Source organism: Rhinoraja longicauda, chromosome 31, assembly GCF_053455715.1.
Source record: "Rhinoraja longicauda isolate Sanriku21f chromosome 31, sRhiLon1.1, whole genome shotgun sequence".
NCBI classification, from domain to species: Eukaryota; Metazoa; Chordata; class Chondrichthyes; order Rajiformes; family Arhynchobatidae; genus Rhinoraja; species Rhinoraja longicauda.
In genome coordinates, this window is record NC_135983.1 from 19,909,042 (window position 1) to 19,931,302 (window position 22,261).

A 22,261-nucleotide genomic window follows, 5' to 3' on the forward strand; every position below is an offset into this window, starting at 1 on the left:
GGGACCATTCTGGTGAATCTTTATTTCACTATCTCTATTGCAAGTATATTCTCAAGTATATCCTGCCTTGTGTATAGAGACCAAAACTGTGCACAATTCTCCAGCTGTGTTCTCACCAAGGCCCTGTACAATCCCAGTTAGAATCCTTTATTCATATATCAAATCCTCTTGCAAGAAAACTGACATACCATTTATCCTCTTAATTATTTGCTTCATATCATATATATACAGCCGGAAACAGGCCTTTTCGGCCCACCAAGTCCGTGCCGCCCAGCGATCCCCGTACATTAACACTATCCTACACCCACTAGGGACAATTTTTACATTTACCCAGCCAATTAACCTACATACCTGTACGTCTTCATCTGCATGTTTCCTTTAGTGAGCTCTATACAAGCACAAGCAGGTCCCTTATCCTCAACACTACCTACTCTCTCAACATTTAACATCTTCAGTTCTATGCACAACCTCACATTTTTCCACATTATATTCCCTTTGCAATGTTCTCATTCAGCTAGTCCCTGGAGCTTCTTTAAAATCTCCACTGTACTCACAATCACATCTGGTTTAATATTGTCAGCAAATTTGCAAATATGACATTTGGCCTCCTTAGCCATATTGTTGATTTATATTTTGAGTAGCTTGGTTCCAAGCACTGATTCCTGTGATACAGAGAGCCAGCTGAGAATGATTTGTTTATCTCCATTCATTGGTTTCTGTGCAATAACCAATTTCAGTCCATGTCAAATTATTGTGCCCAAATTTCATGTGCTCTGATCTTGTTGATCCTGTGTGGAACCTTATGGAACACCCGCTGAAAAGACAAATACAGCCTATCCACTGATTCCCTCTTATCCTGCCGACTTATCATATCCTCAAAGAACTCCAGCAGATTTTCCCTTCATAAATCCATATTGACTCTGCCAATACCTATTGCTCTTCTCATGCAGTTTTGTTATTATATCCTTTATTAAAGATGCCAACATTTCCCCTATCATTCACACAACATCGGGGCTCCTCATATTACTTTATGGGGAATTAAGTACTTTAAAAATGTATTATAAAAAATACAATAGCTATCTTGTGTGGAAACAAGGACTTGGGAAGCGGGTTTACAAAAAAAGACACTAAGTGCTGGCGTATCATACCGTTGGGTTGAAAGCTACCAATCTCGAGTAGAAGGTGCAGCTCCTCCAGTTTGTGTGTTTTTGTGTGGACTCAATCTAGCAATGGAGGAGGCCCAGGACATAAAGGACAGTATGGGAATGGGAAGCAGTCAAAATGGTTAGCAACCAGTAAGCCTTAGCAGACCGAGCACAAGTGTTCGACAAAACAATCACTGAATCCTCGATTGGTCAGGCCGATGTACAGGAGGGCACATCGGGAACACCGAATCCAGAAGATAAGGATAGAGGAGGTGCATGTGAACCTCTGACTCACCTGAAAGGACTGCTGGGGTCTCTGGATGAAGGTGAGGGAGGAGGTATAGGGACAGATATTACATCTGCCATTGCAGGGGGAGGTACCTGGGCAGGGGATGGGTGGGAAGGGATTAGTGAACCAAGGAGTTGTGGAGGGTGCAAAAGGGGCAAAGAGGTGGGGATGTGAAGATGTGACTGGTGGTGAAGGAAATACTGAAGAATGATGTGTTATATGTAGAAGCTGGTGGGGTGAAAGGCGAGGACCAGGGGAAGTCTATACTTGTTCCGCCTTGGGGGAGTGGGAGCATGAGCAGAACGACGGGACACAGAGGACACGCAGGTGAGGAATCCATCTACAACAGCAGGGGGAAAACTATGTTTAGTAAAGGAAGAGGACATCCCTTCCCACCCATCCCCTCCTCAGGTATCTCAGATGTCCTAGAATGGAAAGACTCATTTTGGGAGCAGATGCGGTTGAGACAGAGAAATTGAGAGTAGGAATGTGTCTTTGCAAGAGGCAGGGTGGAGTTAATCCAGTTAACTGTGGGAGTTGGTGGGTTTGTAGTAGATGTCAGTCAATAGTCTGTCAAGAAAGAGGAGAGAGGCGTCAGAGATAGTCCAAGTGAGGTTAGAGACATAGAGTGATACAGTGTGGAAACAGGCCCTTCAGCCCAACTTGCCCACACCAGCCAACATGTCCCAGCTACACTAGTCCCACCTGCCCGCATTTGGTCCATATCCCTCCAAACCTGTCCTATCCATGTACCTGTCTAACTGCTTCTTAAATGTTGGGATAGACCCAGCCTCAACTACCTCCTCCTTCAGTTTGTTCCATACATCCACCACCCTTTGTGTAAAAACGTTACCTCTCAGACTCCTATTAAATCTTTTTCACCATAAACCTATGTCCTCTGGTCCTCGATTCACCTACTCTGGGCAAGAGACTCTGTGCATAGACTTGATCTATTTTTCTCATGATTTTATTCACCTCAATAACTCACCTCTGCCTATAGCTCAGATCCTCTAGCCCTGGCAACATCCTTGTAAATCTTCTCTGTACCCTTTCCAGCTTGACATCTTTCCTATAACATGGTGCCCATGTTATAGGAACTGAACACAATACTCTAAATGTGGCCTCACCAACGTCTTATGCAACTGCAACAAGACCTCCCAACTTCTATACTCAATACTCTGCCTGATGAAGGCCAATGTGCCAAATGCCTTTTTGACCATCCTTTCTACCTGCGACTCCACCTTCAATGAACCATGCACCAGCACTCCTAGATCCCTTTGCTCTACAACACTCCCCTGAGCCCTACAATTCACTGTGTAGGTCCCGCCCATGTTAGACTTCCCAAAATGCAAAACCTCACGTTGAGGGCAAGGTGGAAATTAGTGGCAAAGTTAATTAGATCTGCACGGGTGTAGGAGGCAGCCCCAATGCAGTCATTGATGTAATGGAGAAAGGGTTGGGGATTGTGCCAGTGTATGTCAGGACAAGGACTATTCAATATAACCAACAAAACGGCAGTCATAACCGGGCCCCATGCAAGTGCCCATGGCTATACCTTCAACTTGAAGGAAGTAAGAGGACTTTTACAGCAAACTCCTAAAAACAGTACTGTTATATCAATTGACCATCTGTTTAAGGTTGAGGGATAAATATTGGTCAGGACATGGAATTCAGACATGGAAGATGGGGGTTAACATTTTATCTGAAACAATATACCTCCTACAGGGTAGTGATCCTTAAATAAAGGATGAGGGTATTAGTCTAGAATATGTGGTCAAGTCTTTGAAATAGGGCTCCAACCTTCTGATACAGGTATGTGTGCAACCCCAATGATCCACATATGACCTTCACCTACTTATTCCACTTACTTTACATACACCTGAAGATCTGCCGTTGCATATTTGGAGTGCAGCATTTGGAGGATAACATTTGGACAATGTCATTTTGGTTGTGATGTTTAGGGAGAGGGGCTTGAGGTGTAATATTTGAACAGCGGCAATTGTAGAGTTGACTATTGTGAAAAGATAAATCTCCAAGTGAGAATAACCAGTGTCTTGCATGAGTTAGTTATCTTATTATGGAATGTTTCCACTTCAGGAATGAAACACATACATCCTATAATTTTCCACACTGAGAGATGAAATATCTCCGCAGAATGCAGCTTTCTGTCAATAGCTCATGGCCTTTAAAGTGGCAGGTACATCATAAATACAGGTGTGATCTTGAAACCAGTCAATATGATCCAACGTGTTTACCTATCAGAGTAACAAACACGTCTCAAGGTCATATCTAATTATGAACCAGGTATGCTGTTGTATGATAGCAGATGTTTGATAAATATTTTATGATGCTGAGTGTATTTCCCATCAATTTTTTTGTTTGAGAAATGTTTGAATTGGTCTGGGATGAAATTTATAAGAGACAGCTGTTGACCTGAATTTTAATTCACTTCAGTCCCACACAAACTGTAAGTGTAAGGTAGCAAACTACTAAATTCAATGTGTAGTATTTTCCATTTTATTATGTGAATTTCTCCTCCCAATGCTTAAGCTATGTCGGAGAATCTTGTGTTTTATGTGGCCTATACAATGTGACTTAGTAGGTAGTTCTCTATTTATTGGATTAGAAAGCTGGGCATTCAATGGCTACCTCAGAAGCTTAAGTGGATAGTTGTGTTCCACTCTTGCGCTGTATTTCCTTTTCACTTTTCAACATGGAAATCAACCTGAAGGTGCTTCAAATAAACATCACAAGACCTCAGTCAAGGGAGGTGAATCCAAAAACAACAGAAGAAAGGACTTTTAAGGAGGGTTTTTAAAGGAGTGATGGATATTGTATAGATACACACTGTGTAGCTGGATAGATTTAAATACATTCAAACATTATATTTATTGGTGCAGAATGATAAATAAACCTACAGCTGAAACAGTTAGCCTGGAAATATACTTACTAGTCCAATTTCTGCAGATAAGAGCATAAAGACATTGACTTTCCATTTTAAGATTTTGTCAGAGTCCTAACACTCTGCATGCTGCAAACCCTCAGGGTGCAATAAATGTGACATCCAAATGAACATTTGACTATCTTCTCTGCTTTTATATGTATAATTCTGACATTAATCAATACTGCCCTGTCCTCTAAATTAAATCTGCAAATCGTTCCTCTGAGAAGAAAGCATTCTATATTCTGAAAGCATTCGGTTCATTTCCAAAGACTATACTCTGTACACTCACATATACATAAACCATGTAATCCCTTTGATACATTTAAAGGGAAACTAGATCAACACAAGGGGGAAAGGACCAAAATGAAATGCAGAAAGCATGGGATGAAGAGAAGTGCAAGGCATAGACATTGACTGGATGTGGGGTTTCATTTCCCATGAGATCATCTGAATATTTCCAAGTCTCCCAAAGGGAGTGATCCAACCATTTACTTGATAATGATGGGAGAACTGTGACAAATTGTGTTGCTATGGAAATAACAGCAGAAAATGTGAAGGCCATAGCTGCCATGGCACAAGTCCTCATTATTATTGCCTCCTCCTGGCTTAAATGGTAGTACATGATTGCAATTTATTGCTAGGGTTTATTTTCATCCTGATGTTAATGTTAGAAAATTAACATCAACACTTAGCTCCATGAAATTCTCCAAGTTAGAAACAGTGTCCTCTCCCCCTACCCCATGAGGCCAACATCTCTGGCATAAATTATGTGAAATCTCCTCAAGGTATGCCTACTTTGAAGATGTTCTTCTCTTTCTGACAAGAATTCTGCAACACCCAATCTCCCTGCTCCCCCTCTGTGATCATCGTCCCCTATGATCTGTGTTTTCATCTTTTACGCTTCCATATCTCTATATTTCCCTCTCTCCTCACTCACAATCTGAAGGGTCTCGACCCGAAACGTCACCCATTCCTTCTCTCCAGAGATGCTGCCTGTCCCGTTGAATTACTCCAGCATTTTGTGTCCATCTTTGGTGTAAACCAAATTCCGCAGTTCCTTCCTGCACAAAATAATCCAAAGATGTTCTCAAAGTCTCGCTGTAGAAATGTAACGTTTCCACTAATTCCTTGGAATGTCTGACCTATGAACACTCAAAGTAGGAGCCAAAGGGACGATATTGAGTCAATATTGAGAACCTCGAGGCCTCCCATTGGGAGCACTCTGTGTGAGGTGAAAGGAACGACCACCTCTCAAATTCCCCACCACGCTGCCATGCCTAGCACCCTCTGCCCATTGTGGGTCTGCAGTTCTCACCTCATTCGCCACCTCAACACCTGTTAAATCGGAGTGGAAGGAAATCAATCCCCCATCCCCAGAGGCTAAAAAGTTGACTTAGCCGAGAACTCAGTCATTAAGTTCACAATGGCCTTAAAAATGACCACAGGCACAGGCTGCACCCGGCCCGCCGAATTACTCCAGCACTGTGTCCTTTTTTTTAAATGTAAACCAGCATCTGCAGTTCATTGTGTCTTCAAAAATGACAAATTTTAAGTCACCAGCCCACCGAAACGGAAGGGTAGAAATTGAACCTCGGCCACCAGCATTGAACATGGAACTTAACGATGGCATTCATGCTTCCTCTGTGCGAGCCCGCAGTGAACAGTGCGTTCAGCTCATGTGACCAAATTCTCCATCCCAAAAAACTTTTACATTGGCGATGGAGGACAAGCTGCGGAGATTTTTTTTTTTTTTTTTTTTAAATCACAAATAATACCGAAGAAAAATCTGAAATCATATTCCAGAGGCGTAATTTCAACGTGTGTGACTCTGAACAATTTCACAATGTGTGTGACTCTGAACAATTTCACAACGTGTGTGACTCTGAACTGCTCCCCTGAAATGTCGCGGCAAGTCTCTGCGTGGCAAATGCACAATGATTTTAAAATCCACGTCCCGCCTCGCAAACGACACACTCTTCCCCCACCCCCAACACACACACACGCACACGGCTAGCTTTTCGAGGCAAAAACAGAAAGGTCAATAAATGCTGGTCTTGTCAGAAACTCCTCCTCCGAGATTTTAAACAATTGCGTGCTGTGAATTAATGAAACATCGAACAGCCCTGTTTAATAATTAACCCTGCACCATGATTCCTCGGAGCGGTGTGCACCGTGTAGACCCTCGCAGGATGGTGTGACTGTGTAGCAGACGTGTCCGTCTCTGTTTCTGGCACACAGTCCATGCGAGGCAGATGAGGCTGTTTGTGGAATGTACCCTGCTTAAACATTCCTAACTGGCAGTGCATTAACGAGGAGACGAGGCTTTGATCTCGGTCACATCTGCTGCACTGGGGGGTTGGCTTGGGACTGAGTGTGCACAGAGAGGGCACCTGCAGACGTGAAGCAAAACATGGGACCAGTGACAGATGACGCGATTAGGGTCCGTTCCAACAATCCCTTCTCCCCGATACCTTCGCTGCCAAATTCACACTGGAGGTTGTGGCTCTCAGCGGGCAGCTGCTGATCGCGCCTTGTGTGTGTGTCAGCTTCCACACCCACCCACACAACAAACCTCTCTGAATACCTGCAGATGAAATGAGCCGCTGAGAGGAAGACTTGCGTTGGAACACCCGAGGCTCCGAAACCTTCCATCAGATCAAACTACTTGGAAAAGCAAGAAAGTGGACATTTTATTTTGGGTTTCTGACCTCTGGAAGACATCCTTACAAACTAAAAAAACTCTGTTTCTCCACTCAGGATACACACAGAAGACCGTTATCTCTGAGAGTGTAAATCATCTTTAAAAAACCTCTTTAAAATCCTTCTCGCGATCTGCCTTTCAACCACTCTATCTCTCTCTGTACATCCCTGCCTTTCCCTGCCTCTCCACGTTTATTTGCATCTCTAACCCTCTCTCTCCCCCCCCCCCCCCCCCCCCCAACTACCAACTCTCTCTCTCCGTCCGTCCCCCCTTGCTATCTCGATCTTTTATTCTGAGCAGTAGAACTGGAGCCGAGTCAGGAATGGAAAATAACACAAGATTTCTGAAGAATTAAACGAAGCCCCGGATGACTCCGGCATGGTGAACGACAGGTGGAAAAGTCCGGATGGGGGGCAGCAGGATAGCCCGGGGCAAAATACCCAGGTAACATGGGGTTTTTTTTACACACAAATAAAGTAAGAAAGCACGGCGTAGGTTAAAGCAATTCTTCCCCAAAGCCTGTTTTAAGAGTGAATTGATGTTTTGTTTCATGGAGACTTCGGGTTTTGTTATCTGTATGGGAACGTGAAGAAACGGGAGGAATTTCCCAACAATGTTAGTCACAATAAATGACAATACTCTCGTGTCGTCGAAAGTGGACAAAATTCACATTGCTCAAATGAACGAGAGGTGGAACGTGTTATGGTGGCTTGCCCGTTGTGAATAATCACCCTTTGTTGGTAGTTTCTCTGCCTGATAGCATGGTGTGTAACGGTGAGAGCAGTGGCTATATAATAACGGGTTCCTTTTGCTCCTTTTTCTTGAAACATTGCTGGTGTTCCTTGTTTGTGCCTCTCCTCTCTCGGCTGCAATACATTTCCCCCCTTCGCTTTAGTCTGACTTTATCTCTGGTATATTCAGTACTACACCTTATATTCCAACATTTAACTCTAATCTCGGCACGAGGCGATGAAGGGTGCCGTGGTTCGTCGAGGTCTGCTGGACATTTATTAAAGATCTGACAGAGCTCCCTGGTGAAAGGGGTATTTGTTGCCCCAGAGGCGGAGGGGAGATTACATAAAACCCCGCAAAGCCAGTCAGAAATATAAATGCTAGGAATAAACAATAGTTTTGAGAAGGAAATTTAAAGTTGAGACTGTAAACACTGAATTTAATTGACGCTTCGGTTTAAAGCAGCTCGCCCGTTTTTGGGGTATGTTGCAGGATCTAACACTTGACCTTTCGGCCCACAATACACGCACTCTGCTGTTATTTCTCCCAAATTCTTTAAATGTTTTCTGCGTACAAGTGTTTGTATTATTTATACGGTTAAGTATGTACTCCTACAATTTATTTTTGCAGCATGATTGATTCTCAACATGGCTACTATTGTCTTATGTAATTTAAAGATTATCATTGTAATACTGTTTTGCATTGTTTCAAGTTTTCAACACTAATATTAAGCAGTGGAAGCCATTCGCCATCAAGGGTGTAAGAAGGAACTGCAGCTGCTGGTTTAAACCGAAGATAGACACAAGCAGCTGGAGTAACTCAGCAGGACAGGCAGCGTCTCAGGAGAAAAGGAATGGGTGACGTTTCGGGTCGAGACCCTTCTTCAGACAGAAGGGAAACGAGAGATATAGACGGTGATGTGGAGAGATAAAGAACAATGAATGCAAGATATGCAAAAAAAGTAACGACGATAAAGTAAACCGGCCATTGTAAGATGTTTGTAAGGTGAAAATGAGAAGCTAGTGCGACTTGGGTGGGGAGGGATAGAGAGAGGGGGACAGAGAATGCAGGAGCTACCTGAAGTGAGAGAAATCAATATTCATACCACTGGGCTGTAAGCTACCCAAGCGAAATATGAGATGCTGTTCCTCCAATGTGCGTTTAGCCTCACTCTGACCGAGGACAGAAAGGTCTGTGCAGGAAAGGGAAGGAGAATTAAAGTGTCCAGCAGCCGGGAGATCAGGTTGGTTGACGCAGGCTGAGCGAAAGTGTTCCGCGAAACGATGGCCCACTCTGCGTGTGGTCTCGCCGATGTCTGGGGAGGGGGTGGTTTAGGTGGGAAGGGATGAGTTAACCAGGGAGTTGCAGAGGGAACTGTCTCTGTGGAAGGCGGACAGGTGTGGAGATGGGAAAATGTGGCTAGTGGTGAGACCCCGTTGGAGGCGACAGAAATTTTGGAGAATTATGTGTTGTATGCGACGGCTGATGGGGTGGAAGGTAAGGACTAGGGGGGACTCTGTCTCTGTTGCCACTAGGGGGATGGGGAGCAAGGGCGGAGCTGCGGGGTACCGAGGAGACGTGAGTGAAGGCCTCATCTATGATGGGAGTGGGGAACCCCTGTTCCCTAAAGAATGAGGACATCTCGGATGTTACAGTATGGCACACCTCATCTTGGGTGCAGTTGCGGCGTAGATGGAAGAATTGGGAGTAGGGGATAGAGTCTTTGCAGGAAGCAGGGTGGGAAGAAGTGTAGTCGAGATTTCTCCAGGTATCTTCCCCTGCAACCGCAGAAGATGCAACACCTGTCGCTATAACTCCTCCCTCGACTCTGCCCAGGGACCCAACAATCCTTTCAGATTAGGCAGAAGTTCACTTGCACCTCCTCCAACCTCATCTATTGTATCCGTTGTTCAAGATGTGGACTCTTATACATCAGCAAGACCAAACGCAGACTGGGCGATCGTTTCTCGGAACACCTTGGCTCAGCCCGCATGAGCCAACCTGATCTCCCAGTTGCTGGACACTTTAATTCTCCTTCACATACCCTTTTGTCCTCGGTCTCCTCCATTGTCAGAGTGAGGCTTAACGCAAATTGGAAGAACAGCATCTCATATTTCGCTTGGGCAGCTTACAGCCCAGTGGTCTGAATATTGATTTCTCTCGCTTATGGTAGCCCCGGCATTCTCTATCCCTCTCTCTCTATCCCTCCCCACCCAAGTCACACAAGCTCCCCATTTTCACCCTACAAACAGCTTTTGTAGCAGAAACAATGGCCTGTTTCCTTTATCATCGTTTACTTTTATGCATATCTTTCATTCATTGTTCTTTATCTCTCCACATCACCGTCTTTATCTCTCGTTTCCCTTATCCCTAACCAGTCTGAAGAAGGGTCTCGAACCGAAACGTCACCCATCTCTCCTGAGATGCTGCCTGTCCTGCTGAGTTACTCCAGCTTTTTGTGTCTATCTTCAGCATCAAGGTTCCCTTATCCATGTTCTCCAGAGATGCTGCGTGACCCGCTGAGTTGCTCCAGCACTTTTTATTGGGTCGTGTTTTTTGTAAAAAAGCATCTACTTGTGTCAACATCAATATGAACTATTTTACGCTCTTCACATTAATACCCCTCATTCTTCATTCAACACCACAACCTACGCTACTGAAAACGAATGATCACAATCCCAATGAATTTCAAAACTCTTCGACTTTCTCACTGTTTCACATAATCCTACAATTCACACCACTATGTTATTCGGTATTATTATACAGCAATCCATGCTATTCATCACTATTTTTTAGCTTTCCACATTTTGTTTCATTTGTTTATGCTGGACTCACAAAGTCATTATTCATCTATCACTACAAACTGTTCAACAATGTATGTGCTATTTTGCTCTATTCACGAGATTATCCAAAACTTTAGATTCCATTCTGGTCCCTGAGTCTATCCCACCATTCAGTAGGATCATGGTTGATCTGTCCTTCACAGCTCTGCCTGATTTTGTTCATTTACCCATAAAACCCTCGCCTAACAGTTCTATCAATTGACCCCAGCACATATTGTGTGAAAATCTGCTCTCAACCTCAATGAATGAAAGGCTTTATTCTAATTTTAAGGTTGTGCCCTTCTATTCTAAACTTCACTCACAAGAGGAAACAGTTTCTATCTAACCCAACAAAACTCTTTAATCACCTTAAACACCATAATTAGATCAACACTTAATCTCTCAAACTGGCATTTTAAGACTTGCCGAAGTAACGGGTCCTCTTATTTTAACTTTACATTCGCCACAACTCCCCTTTTTCATTGTTTCCTCTGTGATTTACAGTTGGTTCAGTTGACACAGGAGGAGTAGGATTGATCCATGTTTGTTGCTTGTTCACAACAACTATCCTGATTCAACAGCCAAAAATATTTGCCTCACCTGTAATTTTTAAATCCTTTGTCCTCGCTGCTTACAAAATCAATCAATAACATTTTCCATCTTTGAATTCAGTCGGGATTTTAACAACAGAATGTATGGATATGAAGTTCTACCAGTCAAACCTTTAAACACATAAACAGAACTTCAGGATCAGGATGGAATTAATATTGTGGCGAGAACACAGCGATTTACTCGCAATGCACACCAGATAACAGCAAAGAAAATAAGGTCCAAGCTGGTGCAGCATTACATAGATTATTCACGCTTTTTAAAATGATCTGTCGAATCTGCATCAACCAGATGCTGCCCAGCAGAGTCGAACAGAGTTGTTCTGAAGCCTCAAGGAATTAAAGAATAATCTCCAAGTCACCGTACCGAACAAATATGTAAGAGGAACTAAAAAGTATGTTTTTTGTCTTTTTTTTAAAGCATTAGTTATTAAATATTAGAAATAAAGAGAAAAGGCAACAGGCAGGTTGGTTGGCACTCAGAAAATGGGAACTCCAGGGATATCCAGCTGAAGTTGACAATCGCTGAGCTAGAAAATATTTAGCTATAATTGAGTTGGAAAAATAACATTTTGTTGAAAATGGTGGTCTTGAAGAAAAAGTAGATGAAGTCTCTCTCCATGAGCATGCAGTTTCAGTGACCTGACTCATCCAACCGTGGGCATCACACTGTGATAGGGATAAGTGGTAATGGTCTTGAATGAACTTGAAGCAGCGTGATCATGATTCTGTGCTCTGTAGGCCGAGCAGACAAGATAAATATGAGATTGTATTTGAGATTATGGGACTTTGTAGAGGTCAGTGGAGTCGAAGAGCGAAGTGTGATGAGCACATTTTCAAGCAAAAGAGGACATGTAAAACCATGAAGTTCAAAGCATAAATAAAAATCGCCACCTCAGATTAGTGAGCATAAAAATTTCACTGTGGTAAAATTTTGTGTATTGCTCTGCAGTTGACATCATTGGTGTTGTTTTATATTAGAAAAGAATTGCCAGAAAGAATGAAAATTCCCTTGAAAAATCAGATGAGTTTCTCAAGGTATGCTGATATACTCAGAAATTTGAAAGTTACTCAGCTAAGTTGTTCTACTCCCTTTAATCAATTTTCAACTCCTGGAGTTTTGAGAACAGATGATTTTACTGCACCACGAAGACTTAATCCTTACAACCCATCTCAATTTAATGGAGGTTTTTCTGCACATAGGAATTGGGCTGGAGAGGATGCAAAGATCTTCGTCAAGTTTCCCACAATCTCCTCTCTTGTCTTTCTCAATAACTTGGATAAATAACTCCGGCAGTAGACAATAAAGAACACAAGACACACAATTACAATTTTTAACACAAACAGCCATCACAGTGATTGCTCCAGGCACACCCTCACTGTGATGGAAGGCAAAGAAAAGTCTTATCTCCTCCTCATTCTTCTCCCGTGGATTTTGTGATCCCTTTTAGTCCTTTTAATCGCCCACAAGAGATTTTTTCCTCCTTTCATGATATTCCTCAAAGGCCCTGTCTGATTCCAACCTCTCAAGCCTTGCCTATGCTTCCTTTTTCTTTTTGACCAAATTTACAACCTCTTTGGTGATCCGAGGTTCCCTTACATTACCATCCTTATCCCTCCTCCTTACTGGAACATGCCGGTTCTGAACATTGATCAAGTGGCCTCTAAACATCTCCAACGTATTTGATGTGGACTTACCCAATAACAATTGCTCCCAGTGTTCCCTCCTGAGCTCCAGCCTAATAACATCGCAGTTTGCTTTACTCCAATTAGTACCTTTCCGCAAGGTCCAGTCTTTTCCCTGTTCAAAACAATCTTAAAACATATAGAATGTAATAAAAAGGAACTACAGATGCTGGTTTATACTAAAGATTTTTGCAAAATACTGGAGTAACTCAGTTGTGATCACATCGAAATAGAGGGGAATTCTGCATGATCTCCTGGATAATGTAAATCTTTCGACTAGGATCATCAGAGCAGGCTTTCTATTCATTCTCACATTACCCTTTGTGGAAACTTGCTGTCCCAAAATTGTTTGCTGCGTTTACAACAGTGACTCCTCTTTAAATGTACACCATTAGCTGTAATGTACAGTGGGACATGCTGAAGGTGTGAAATGTGGCATATAAATTCAAGCTCTTCATTAACTATGTGTGATGTGCATTAGTTCCTAGGAAGGAACACTACTTTCTTTCTAAAGAACAGATGTTTGCAACAAGGCACAGGGACTTTGGACATGATTCTAAATAATCTGCCAGGGTCCTGTCTCATTAAATTCAGCTGTAAACCAAGATCAAAACAGAATAAAATCAACAGAATAAATTTTCTCAGTGCATTCTGACTCATAAAGCACGGTGTAAATTTTAAATTCTTTAAGTGCTTCTAAGTGTCTTCAATCAAGTTGTGAAGTTTATATTAAATATGGATTATTTCATTCAATCTACTTTGGTTTCTAAGAACAGGCTTTGATTCATCAATTTGAGCTTCTTATTTTCAACATCATCAATTCAAATCCGAATTCCTTGGCTTTTCATCTCACTCCCCTCACATAATTCTAAACTTCTGCTTATTTATCTTTTCTCATTTCCTGTCATTCCTGCCACACCTCTCCTGTGCCACTTTTACTACTTACCGCATCGATCTTATTCGGTTCATTATACGGTTTTCTGAGCCAAAGAAACATGATTTCATGTTCCACTCAACAGATTTTTAGCACATAATCCAGGCTTTCACTTCCATTGCAGCGTTGAGGCAATGTTGCACTGCTAGAGATATTTTTTAGATGGTGTGTTAATTCTATGTCTGGTCGCTCCTTTCCAGTGGTTTTTGTTGGTCAACAGACACAATTTCATAGAGTTGTACTTGCTGGGCTCAAAGCAATTTGTATCTCACCTAACAGTACTAAAACAGACTTTCTGGTAATTATCACATTGCCATATAGGCTACTTGCTGTTGCAAAATATGTGTCATGTGATGGAGTAAACAGTCATACTCGTTATTAGCATAGGAACTGCATCCATACGCTCTTGAGAGCATAAAAAAGGGAAAAAGTCATATTTGTTTAGTGCCTTGCAATATTTAAGGATATGGCAAAATAAAATTAGGAATACAGGCTGCTGACACATCATATGCATGCCCCCAAGTACAGAATACAGAGGATGTTCTGATTAAGGAGATTGAGAGGATTAACTGGGGTAGATGGAGTGAAGCCATAGCTCAGATGGGTAAATTCAGAACAAGTGCATGTAAATGTAAAATTAGAGCTAGAGTATGCAGGGGTAATATGAAAAAGCACTTCATACAAAGAGTATTAGAAGTATGAGAAATATCTCCATGTGAAGTTGTTGAGGCTGGGCAGTCAATTGAAAATGACTAAATAACAAGACTTTTATTAATACATAAAGTGCTGCAGTAACTCAGCGGGTCAGGCATGCATCTGTGGAGGGAATGGACAGACGACGTTTCGGGTCAGGACTCATCTTCAGACTCTAGAAGGGTCCTGACCCGAAACATCACCTATCTATTTCCTCCATAGATGCTGCCTGAATGCTGCCTGACCCACTGAGTTACTCCTGCACTTTATGTTTTGCTTAAGATTCCTGGATCTACAGTTCCTTCAATCTACAAGACTTTTATTAGATGCAGACATAAATGGTTTATGGAACTGAAGCAGATGAATGGAATGGAGACACAGATCAACCATGGTCTAAATGAATGGTGGAACATGTTTGTGGGCTGAATGGCCTCTTCCCTCCATGTACTAAGGGTCAATGATGCTTCTGTTTTCTGTAAAAGACTCAGCCACATGGGAATCCTAATTAACCAAAACCTCTCCTTGTTGCAGAAGTTGAGCTGTGGCTATGTGCTATGTATGGTCCTGCTCTTCCTGGCAGTGTTACTGGCTGTGGCAGTAACAGGAACCCTCCTCTTCCTCAACCACTATCACCAGGGCACGGATGCACCACCTCTCATCAGCACCAACCAGGACAAGGCGCAGGCTCTGGTTACCATAGACCAGGCTGACAGCTCAAGGATTAGCATCTTTGTGGACCCCAACTGCCCGGATTACAAGACAGACCTGGACCGTTTGGAAGGGCTCCAGTCATCTGTTCTCACTGCCGTGTCCAGCCGTGGGGAGGAGATGGGGGCAACTGAAGGGCAGGATATGGCGATGCTGGTCACAGTGGCAGGTCAAGTCTCCAAGCTTTCGGCCCAACTGAGGCAGCATTATGAGGCCTTGAAACAGGGCCAAGGCAGTTTGAGACAGGAACTGAATTCACTCCAGTCAGAGCAAGGCAGGTTAATTGAGGTAAGGCAATGAAATCAACACCCATTCCTGTATTGAAGCACTCAAAAGCTCAATTCACAGTTCACAGGTCAGGTCAGGCAATTAAGTTCTTAACTCACTGACATTGCTACCCACTTTCTATGTCCATTGGCAGCTGTTCTTTGCAACATCACAGTTGCAATATCATTCTCCAGTAATTTATATTATTCTCCACTGTGGCTTCTGTATTTGCATAAAGTCATAATTCCACAGTAACAGAGGGCCAAATTCACAAAGCAGGATCAAGTTAACTTGACCAAATAATTGGGGATGAAAGCAAGCAGTTTCATTGCTGGAATATTGGCTCATGAGTTGAAGGATTGTATTCGAATCATGGTTTTGGCATAGGAGAATTGGTGGCCTATTTTACGGTCTGTTGAAGACAATTATGCCCCAGTGGATTAGCCCTCTTACCTTTGACTCCAGAAGGCACACTGCAGAGACTTGAGCACAAATTCCGGCTGTCATTCCCTCTGCAGTACCGAAAGAGCTTTACACTTTTGGAGATTCAATCTTTTGGATGAGAAGGTAAACCAAGGCCACACTTGCCCTCAGTAAACTTACTAACACTTTTTGGACACGTAGAGCATGTTTCCCTGCAGTCCTGCACAATATCTTTAAAATATCCATCAATATAACAGACAACCTGAAATATAGCAAACAACCTGACTTTTTTTGGTCAAATTTACTTTGAAATCTTAATGGAAATGGATTGTTCAAAATTCTTACTTCTTAAAATTCATTCTCAAATGATGGGGGTCGTTATGCAAGGTCAGCAATTATAACCGACTACCCTCGAGAAAGTGGCGGTGAGATGCAGCAGTCCTTATGGTGTAGGTCCTTCAGAGCTGTTAGATTTCGATCCAATTATGATAAATAAATGGCATTAAAATTCCACATGAACATGGTGAGACTTGAAGGGGCACGGAGATGATGGCATTTCCATTTGGTTGCTCCCCTCGTGCCTCCGGGTGATGAAGCTCATAGGTGCATAAGATTTATTGTAAAAACAAGTGGCAATTTTCCACATTGCATTTTTGGCTGGAGTGTGGTGCATACGCAGGGAGAGCTGATAGTGACGAGAGCTAATCTTTAGGGACTGATCAAGAGGGATGCTCTGTCCTGAATAGTTTAGAGCTTCATGAGTGTTATGGCTGCTGCAGTCACCCTGGCAAGTAGACATTGGCACATCACGTTCTTGATTTCTGTCTTTAGATGGTAGAAAGGCTTCGGCAATTCGTAAGTGACATAAAGCAGGACACTTAGCACCCAACCTGCTCTTGTAACCTTATGATTTCTATCGTTGTTCCAATTAGACTTCCCTTTGGTGGTCTCCCTTGAGCTATCCATAGTGGGCTTATTTATCTTCTAAGGAGGTAAAATATAATTTTACACTATCATTAACAATACAGCAATGGACAGTCGGCTTTAGGGGAACAACTGTACTAATATCCTGGGACCTCAGGTAGCTGGGAGTACTTATGGATTTAAAGTCATTTCTGTCAGATCCTGCATTACAAAAGCTATTAATTGAACAAAAAATAGAAACCAGGGAGGATGCAGAGTAATGAAAGGTCTGCTGGGTTCTCTGATTAGTGTTAGAAAATAGGGCATGTTGGACATTTTATGTTCAGAGAGGGAGGTGTGCTATTACCGGCAAGGTATATGACTCCTCTAGGAATAGGGCCAACATGAGTTGACAACATCTAAATCTTCCTATTATACCGTTTCTCTTCCCCATAGCTGCTCGCAGAGAGTCAAATAAACTTGGTTAACGTCATAGGTTCGATGACAGATGCATTGGATTCTCTCCAAAGAGAACAAGGAGCCTTAAAGCCCCATGTGAAGGCAAATCTGGTGAAAGGACCAACTAGACATCGCCCCAAGCATTGCCCAAATGGTAAGTGTGATTGGCACTCACATCATTGCTTTCCCTAACACCTTGTTCATCCTGCCCCAAATGGCAATCATTCTGCCGCACTTTTGTGCAATTCATCCTACCCATGTTTCTTCAATTCTGAAGTAGAGAAAGGAATTAAGAAATTAAGATAATAATTGTATTTACATTGAGTCTTTATTAACCTCAGGATATCCCAAAGCACTTTACTCCTGAAGAATTGTCGTCATTATTGCATGTAGCAAATTTGTAGCATGCAAATTATACCCAGCAGGAAATCACAAACAACAATGCGCTGATAACCAAATGACTGTTTTAATGAGATAAAAGACAAACTGCAGATGGAAATTGCCTGGTCTGCCAGCATTAGTAGAGGGATAGGTCAGTATGGCAAAGAGAGGGGGAATTAAAGTAGTTGGCAACCAGGAACGCTAATTGGCCTTGATTGACAGAGTGCAGATGTTTGTGAAGTATTTTAATGAAATTGATTGAGCTAAAAATATTAATCATGAGTTTGAGAAGAGCTAGTCATTAAAATATTGCCATAGGGTCTTTTAATCCAACTGCAAGGTGAGACATGCTACCTGTTGATTATCTGTGTACACAAGAGAGTACATCTCTTCCCCTGTATCAATAGTGTCACAAGTATCAGCCTATGACATGAAAAAAGTAGCAGGCCATTCAGCCTCCTCATTCTTGCTTCACCATTTAATAAAATTATACCTGATTTTTTACATCATTCCTAGATGATCCCAACATTCCTTGATTCCCTTAATGTCCAAAAACGTTTGATCTTCATCTTGAATATACTTAGTGACGAGTTTCCACATTCTGTATGGATAGCGAATTCCAAAAATTGATCTCCTTTCGAATGAATAAAAATGATTTTCATCGTTCCTGAACAGTTAATTTCTCATTTTGAAACTGTGGCCCCTGTATCTAGACATCTCGGGAAGGAGAAACATCAATTTCACACTCCTTTATCAAACCATTAAAAAATTCTGAACATTTCAGCGAGTTCTTTGCTCATTCTTCTGAAGAGCATTGGCTCAGTTGGATTTTTATCTCCTCATATGATAAACCCATCATTCAAGCAATCAATCTGACCCAGAGATTCACGCACAAGATCACCTGCCTTCTGAACTTGTCATTCCCTCAACATTAAAAAAAAGAAGCTTTTCTGCCAAAGTGGATGACTTTACGTTCTTTCATGTTATTTTCCACCTGCTGTGTTCTTGCCCATTCACTTAGTCTGTGGATATCCCCTGAAGCCTCTTTGCATCCTCACAGAGCATACTGTTAACTAGTTTTATATCATCACCAAACCTGGGTTCAATACACTTGATACTCTTATCCAAATCAATGATAATGATTGTGAACCGACGGGGCTCCAGCACTGATCCCTGCAGCGCTCTGTTGGATACAGCTTCACAACCCAAAAATGACCTGTTTATTTACACGTTTTGATTTCTCTCCATTAACCAATCCTCAATCCTTGCCAGCATAAAACGTCCAATTGCCACAAACTCCAATATTGTTTAATAAACATGTGGAATCTGTCCAAACAAACTGGAATATATAAAATGTATCCACGCAATTTTAAAACAGTGAGAAAAAACTGATCTTTTGATTAGTTAGTCTAACATCAAAAGCAGGGAATATGTTGTAATCTATTATTAAGGAAGTGGTAACAGAGTGCTTGGAAAATAATAAGTGGACTGGCAGAGACTGTGTGGATGTACAAAAGAGAAATTATGTGACAAATTCACTGGAATTTTTTGATCTCACACAAAACAAAGTTGACACTGTGACTCATAAGGAGTCATTTAAGACAAATGATCCAATTTTTGGGATCACAAATTTTCAGGAAGGCAAAGATTTAGGGAGAACATTTCAGAGCCTAGGATCTGGCCAATAGAAAGCAAGGGCAAGAATGAAGAGCCAGAATAGTCAAGATTGCAGTATCATAGAGATTTCAGCAAAATGTAGGGTGGGAAGAAGAGGTTACAGAGATAGACAAAGATGAAACTAAGAAGTGGTTTGAGGACAATTTTAAATTCACAGCATTTCTCGACAAGGAGCCAATATAAGTCAACATACTCAGAGCTGATGAGAGAAGATGAAATGGTGTGAGTTAGGAAAGTGGAGATTTGGATGAGCTTAAGTCTGGAGAGGATTATAAATAAGAAGCTGATCAAGAAAGCATTACAATGGAGGACATGACAGCGTAGTAGTCAATGCCGCTTCACTGCTCCAGGAACTCTCCTTTGATCTATGTTAAAAAAAAATCTGATGATGAGCATGTGTGAGTGAATTTCAATTGCATGAGTAAAGAGAAATAAGGAGAGGGAGAATGGGACTAATGGGATTGCTCCCCGGGAGCCAGTGTAGACTTGAAGAACTATATAGCCTCTTTCTGTTATACACAAGGCAAAGTAGTTAAGCATGAGGTTAAAAAAAGTCGGATTAGGAATATTTTCGTTAGTTCTTTGATGGCCCACAGGATATTAAATCACCATAAAGCATTTACAGTATAGACATTACATATTTATGCAGTGCAGAGTGGGTGTTTGATTTGTGAGAAGCAGGTGTATTCCCCATTTAAAGGTGATAATTGCAGAAATATATTTTAAGCAAAAAGTGTCTCAGAATCTGTATATTATGCCAAAATCTGGTGCCATCTTACAATCTGTCTCCATTTATTACAAAGCAGTCCATTAAGATTATGAACTGCTTTGATATTAATCGAGACAGATTAATTCCATTCAAAGTTATTTAACGCACACAGGTAGACAGGTGAGGATGGCTTTGGCATGCTTGACTTCTTTGGTCAGGGCATTGAGTACAAGAGTTGAGAAGTTATACTACAACTGAACACATCACTGGTATTGGTATATATAAGAAAATAACTGCAGATGCTGGTACAAATCGATTTATTCACAAAATGCTGGAGTAACTCAGCAGGTCAGGCAGCATCTCGGGAGAGAAGGAATGGGTGACGTTTCGGGTCGAGACCCTTCTTCAGACTGGTATTGGTATAGATTTATTAATGGCAAGTGCAACAAGATACCATGTGAAACAGTTTTTGTGTGCTGTCCAGCCAATTCCTACCATTCATGAATATGAATCAGGTGGTGCAAAAGAGAAAATAAACAGAATGCACAATGTTAAAGCTACAGATAGAGTGCAGATTAAAAAGTGCAGATAAAAAAGGGCCGCAACGAGGTAGATTGGAAGATTGGGAATTTCATCCTTCTTCCTTCCTTCGGAAGATGGTTTGTGCTTTCAAGCTTCTGTATCTTCAGCCTGATGGGAGAGGAGAGAAGAGAGAATGATCTGAGTGTGAGTGGTCCTTGATTATGTTGGCTGTTGTCCCGAGGCAGATGGAGTGTGGATGCAGTCGAGCAGGAGGAAGGCTGGTTTGCATGATGGACTGAGCTGCATTCAGAACTCTGCAATTTCTTGCTGTCTTGGACAGAACAATTGTCATACCAAGTTGTGATGAATCTGGATAGGATGCTTTTTATGGTGCATTCGTAGAAATTGGTAAAAGTTGTTGGAGACATGTCGCACTTGGAGTATTGTGTGCAGTTGTTGTCGCTGAGCAAGAGGAAGGATGTCATTAAGCTGGAAAGATTCACAACCATATGCCTTCTTTTCCGCTTTATCTTGCGTTGCCACTTTCAGAGAATTATGGACTTGGACCACAAGATCCCTCTATTCCTCAATCCTATCAATGAATAGGGTGGGCCTTTTTTTCCCTGGAACAAAGGAATTTGAGGGATTGACCTGAAAGACTTACATAAAATTATGAGGGGCATAGATAAGGTGAATGGTCACTGTTTTGGCAGACAGGAAGCAAAGAGTAGGAGTAAACGGGTCCTTTTCAGAATGGCAGGCAGTGGCGAGTGGAGTGCCGCAAGGCTCGGTGTTGGGGCCACAACTGTTTACCATATATATTAATGATTTGGAAGAGGGAAGCAGAAGCAACACTAACAAGTTTGCGGATGACACAAAGCTGGGTGGCAGTGTAAACTGTGAAGAGGATGTTAGGAGGTTGCAGGGTGACCTGGACAGGTTGAGTGAGTGGGCAGATGAGTGGCAGATGCAGTATAATATAGATAAATGTGAGGTTATCCACTTTGGCGGCAAAAACAAGGAGGCAGATTATTATCTCAATGGAGTTAGGTTAGGTAAGGGGGAGGTGCAGCGAGACCTGGGTATCCTTGTAGACCAGTCACTGAAAGTTGGCGTGCAGGTACAGCAGGCAGTGAAGAAAGCTAATGGAATGTTGGCCATCATAACAAGAGGATTTCAGTTTTGGAGTAAAGAAGTTCTTCTGCAGTTGTATAGTCAAGTCAAGTCAAGTCAATTTATTTGTATAGCACATTTAAAAACAACCCACGTTGACCAAAGTGCTGCACATCTGACTAGGAAAAAAATGAAACATACAGTGGCAGGCAGCCAAACACAACGGCGCGGCCATCTTGAACAAAATGTTAATTCAATCACCCACAGTCCAACAATAAAAGCACTAAACAGGCACCCAAATTACCCAACCCCAAAAACCCCCCAAAACACAGTCCTGGTATAGGGCCCTGGTAAGACCACATCTGGAGTATTGTGTACAGTTTTGGTCTCCTAATTTGAGGAAGGACATCCTTGTAATTGAGGCAGTGCAGCGTAGGTTCACGAGATTGATCCCTGAGATGGCAGGATTGACACATGAGGAAAGATTGAAAAGACTAGGCTTGTATTCACTGGAGTTTAGAAGGATGAGAGGGGATCTTATAGAA

General features: G+C 42.1%; 1 protein-coding gene and 1 long non-coding RNA gene across 2 annotated transcripts in view; one reads left to right on the plus strand and one right to left on the minus strand.

Moving 5' to 3' along the window:
* Positions 1–22,261, minus strand: part of LOC144608343 (uncharacterized) — a 107,407-nt gene that overhangs the window by 50,223 nt on the left and 34,923 nt on the right. The gene's annotated exons all lie outside the window — the stretch shown is intronic.
* LOC144608342 (fibrinogen C domain-containing protein 1-like) overlaps positions 6,545–22,261 on the plus strand; it is a 31,353-nt gene continuing 15,636 nt past the window's right edge. The window contains exons 1-4 of the mRNA XM_078426008.1: positions 6,545–7,167; positions 7,380–7,523; positions 15,086–15,550; positions 17,312–17,468. Of these exons, the coding sequence (XP_078282134.1) occupies positions 7,458–7,523; positions 15,086–15,550; positions 17,312–17,468 (688 nt within the window). The 5' untranslated portion in view covers positions 6,545–7,167; positions 7,380–7,457. The remainder of the gene's footprint in view (positions 7,168–7,379; positions 7,524–15,085; positions 15,551–17,311; positions 17,469–22,261) is intronic.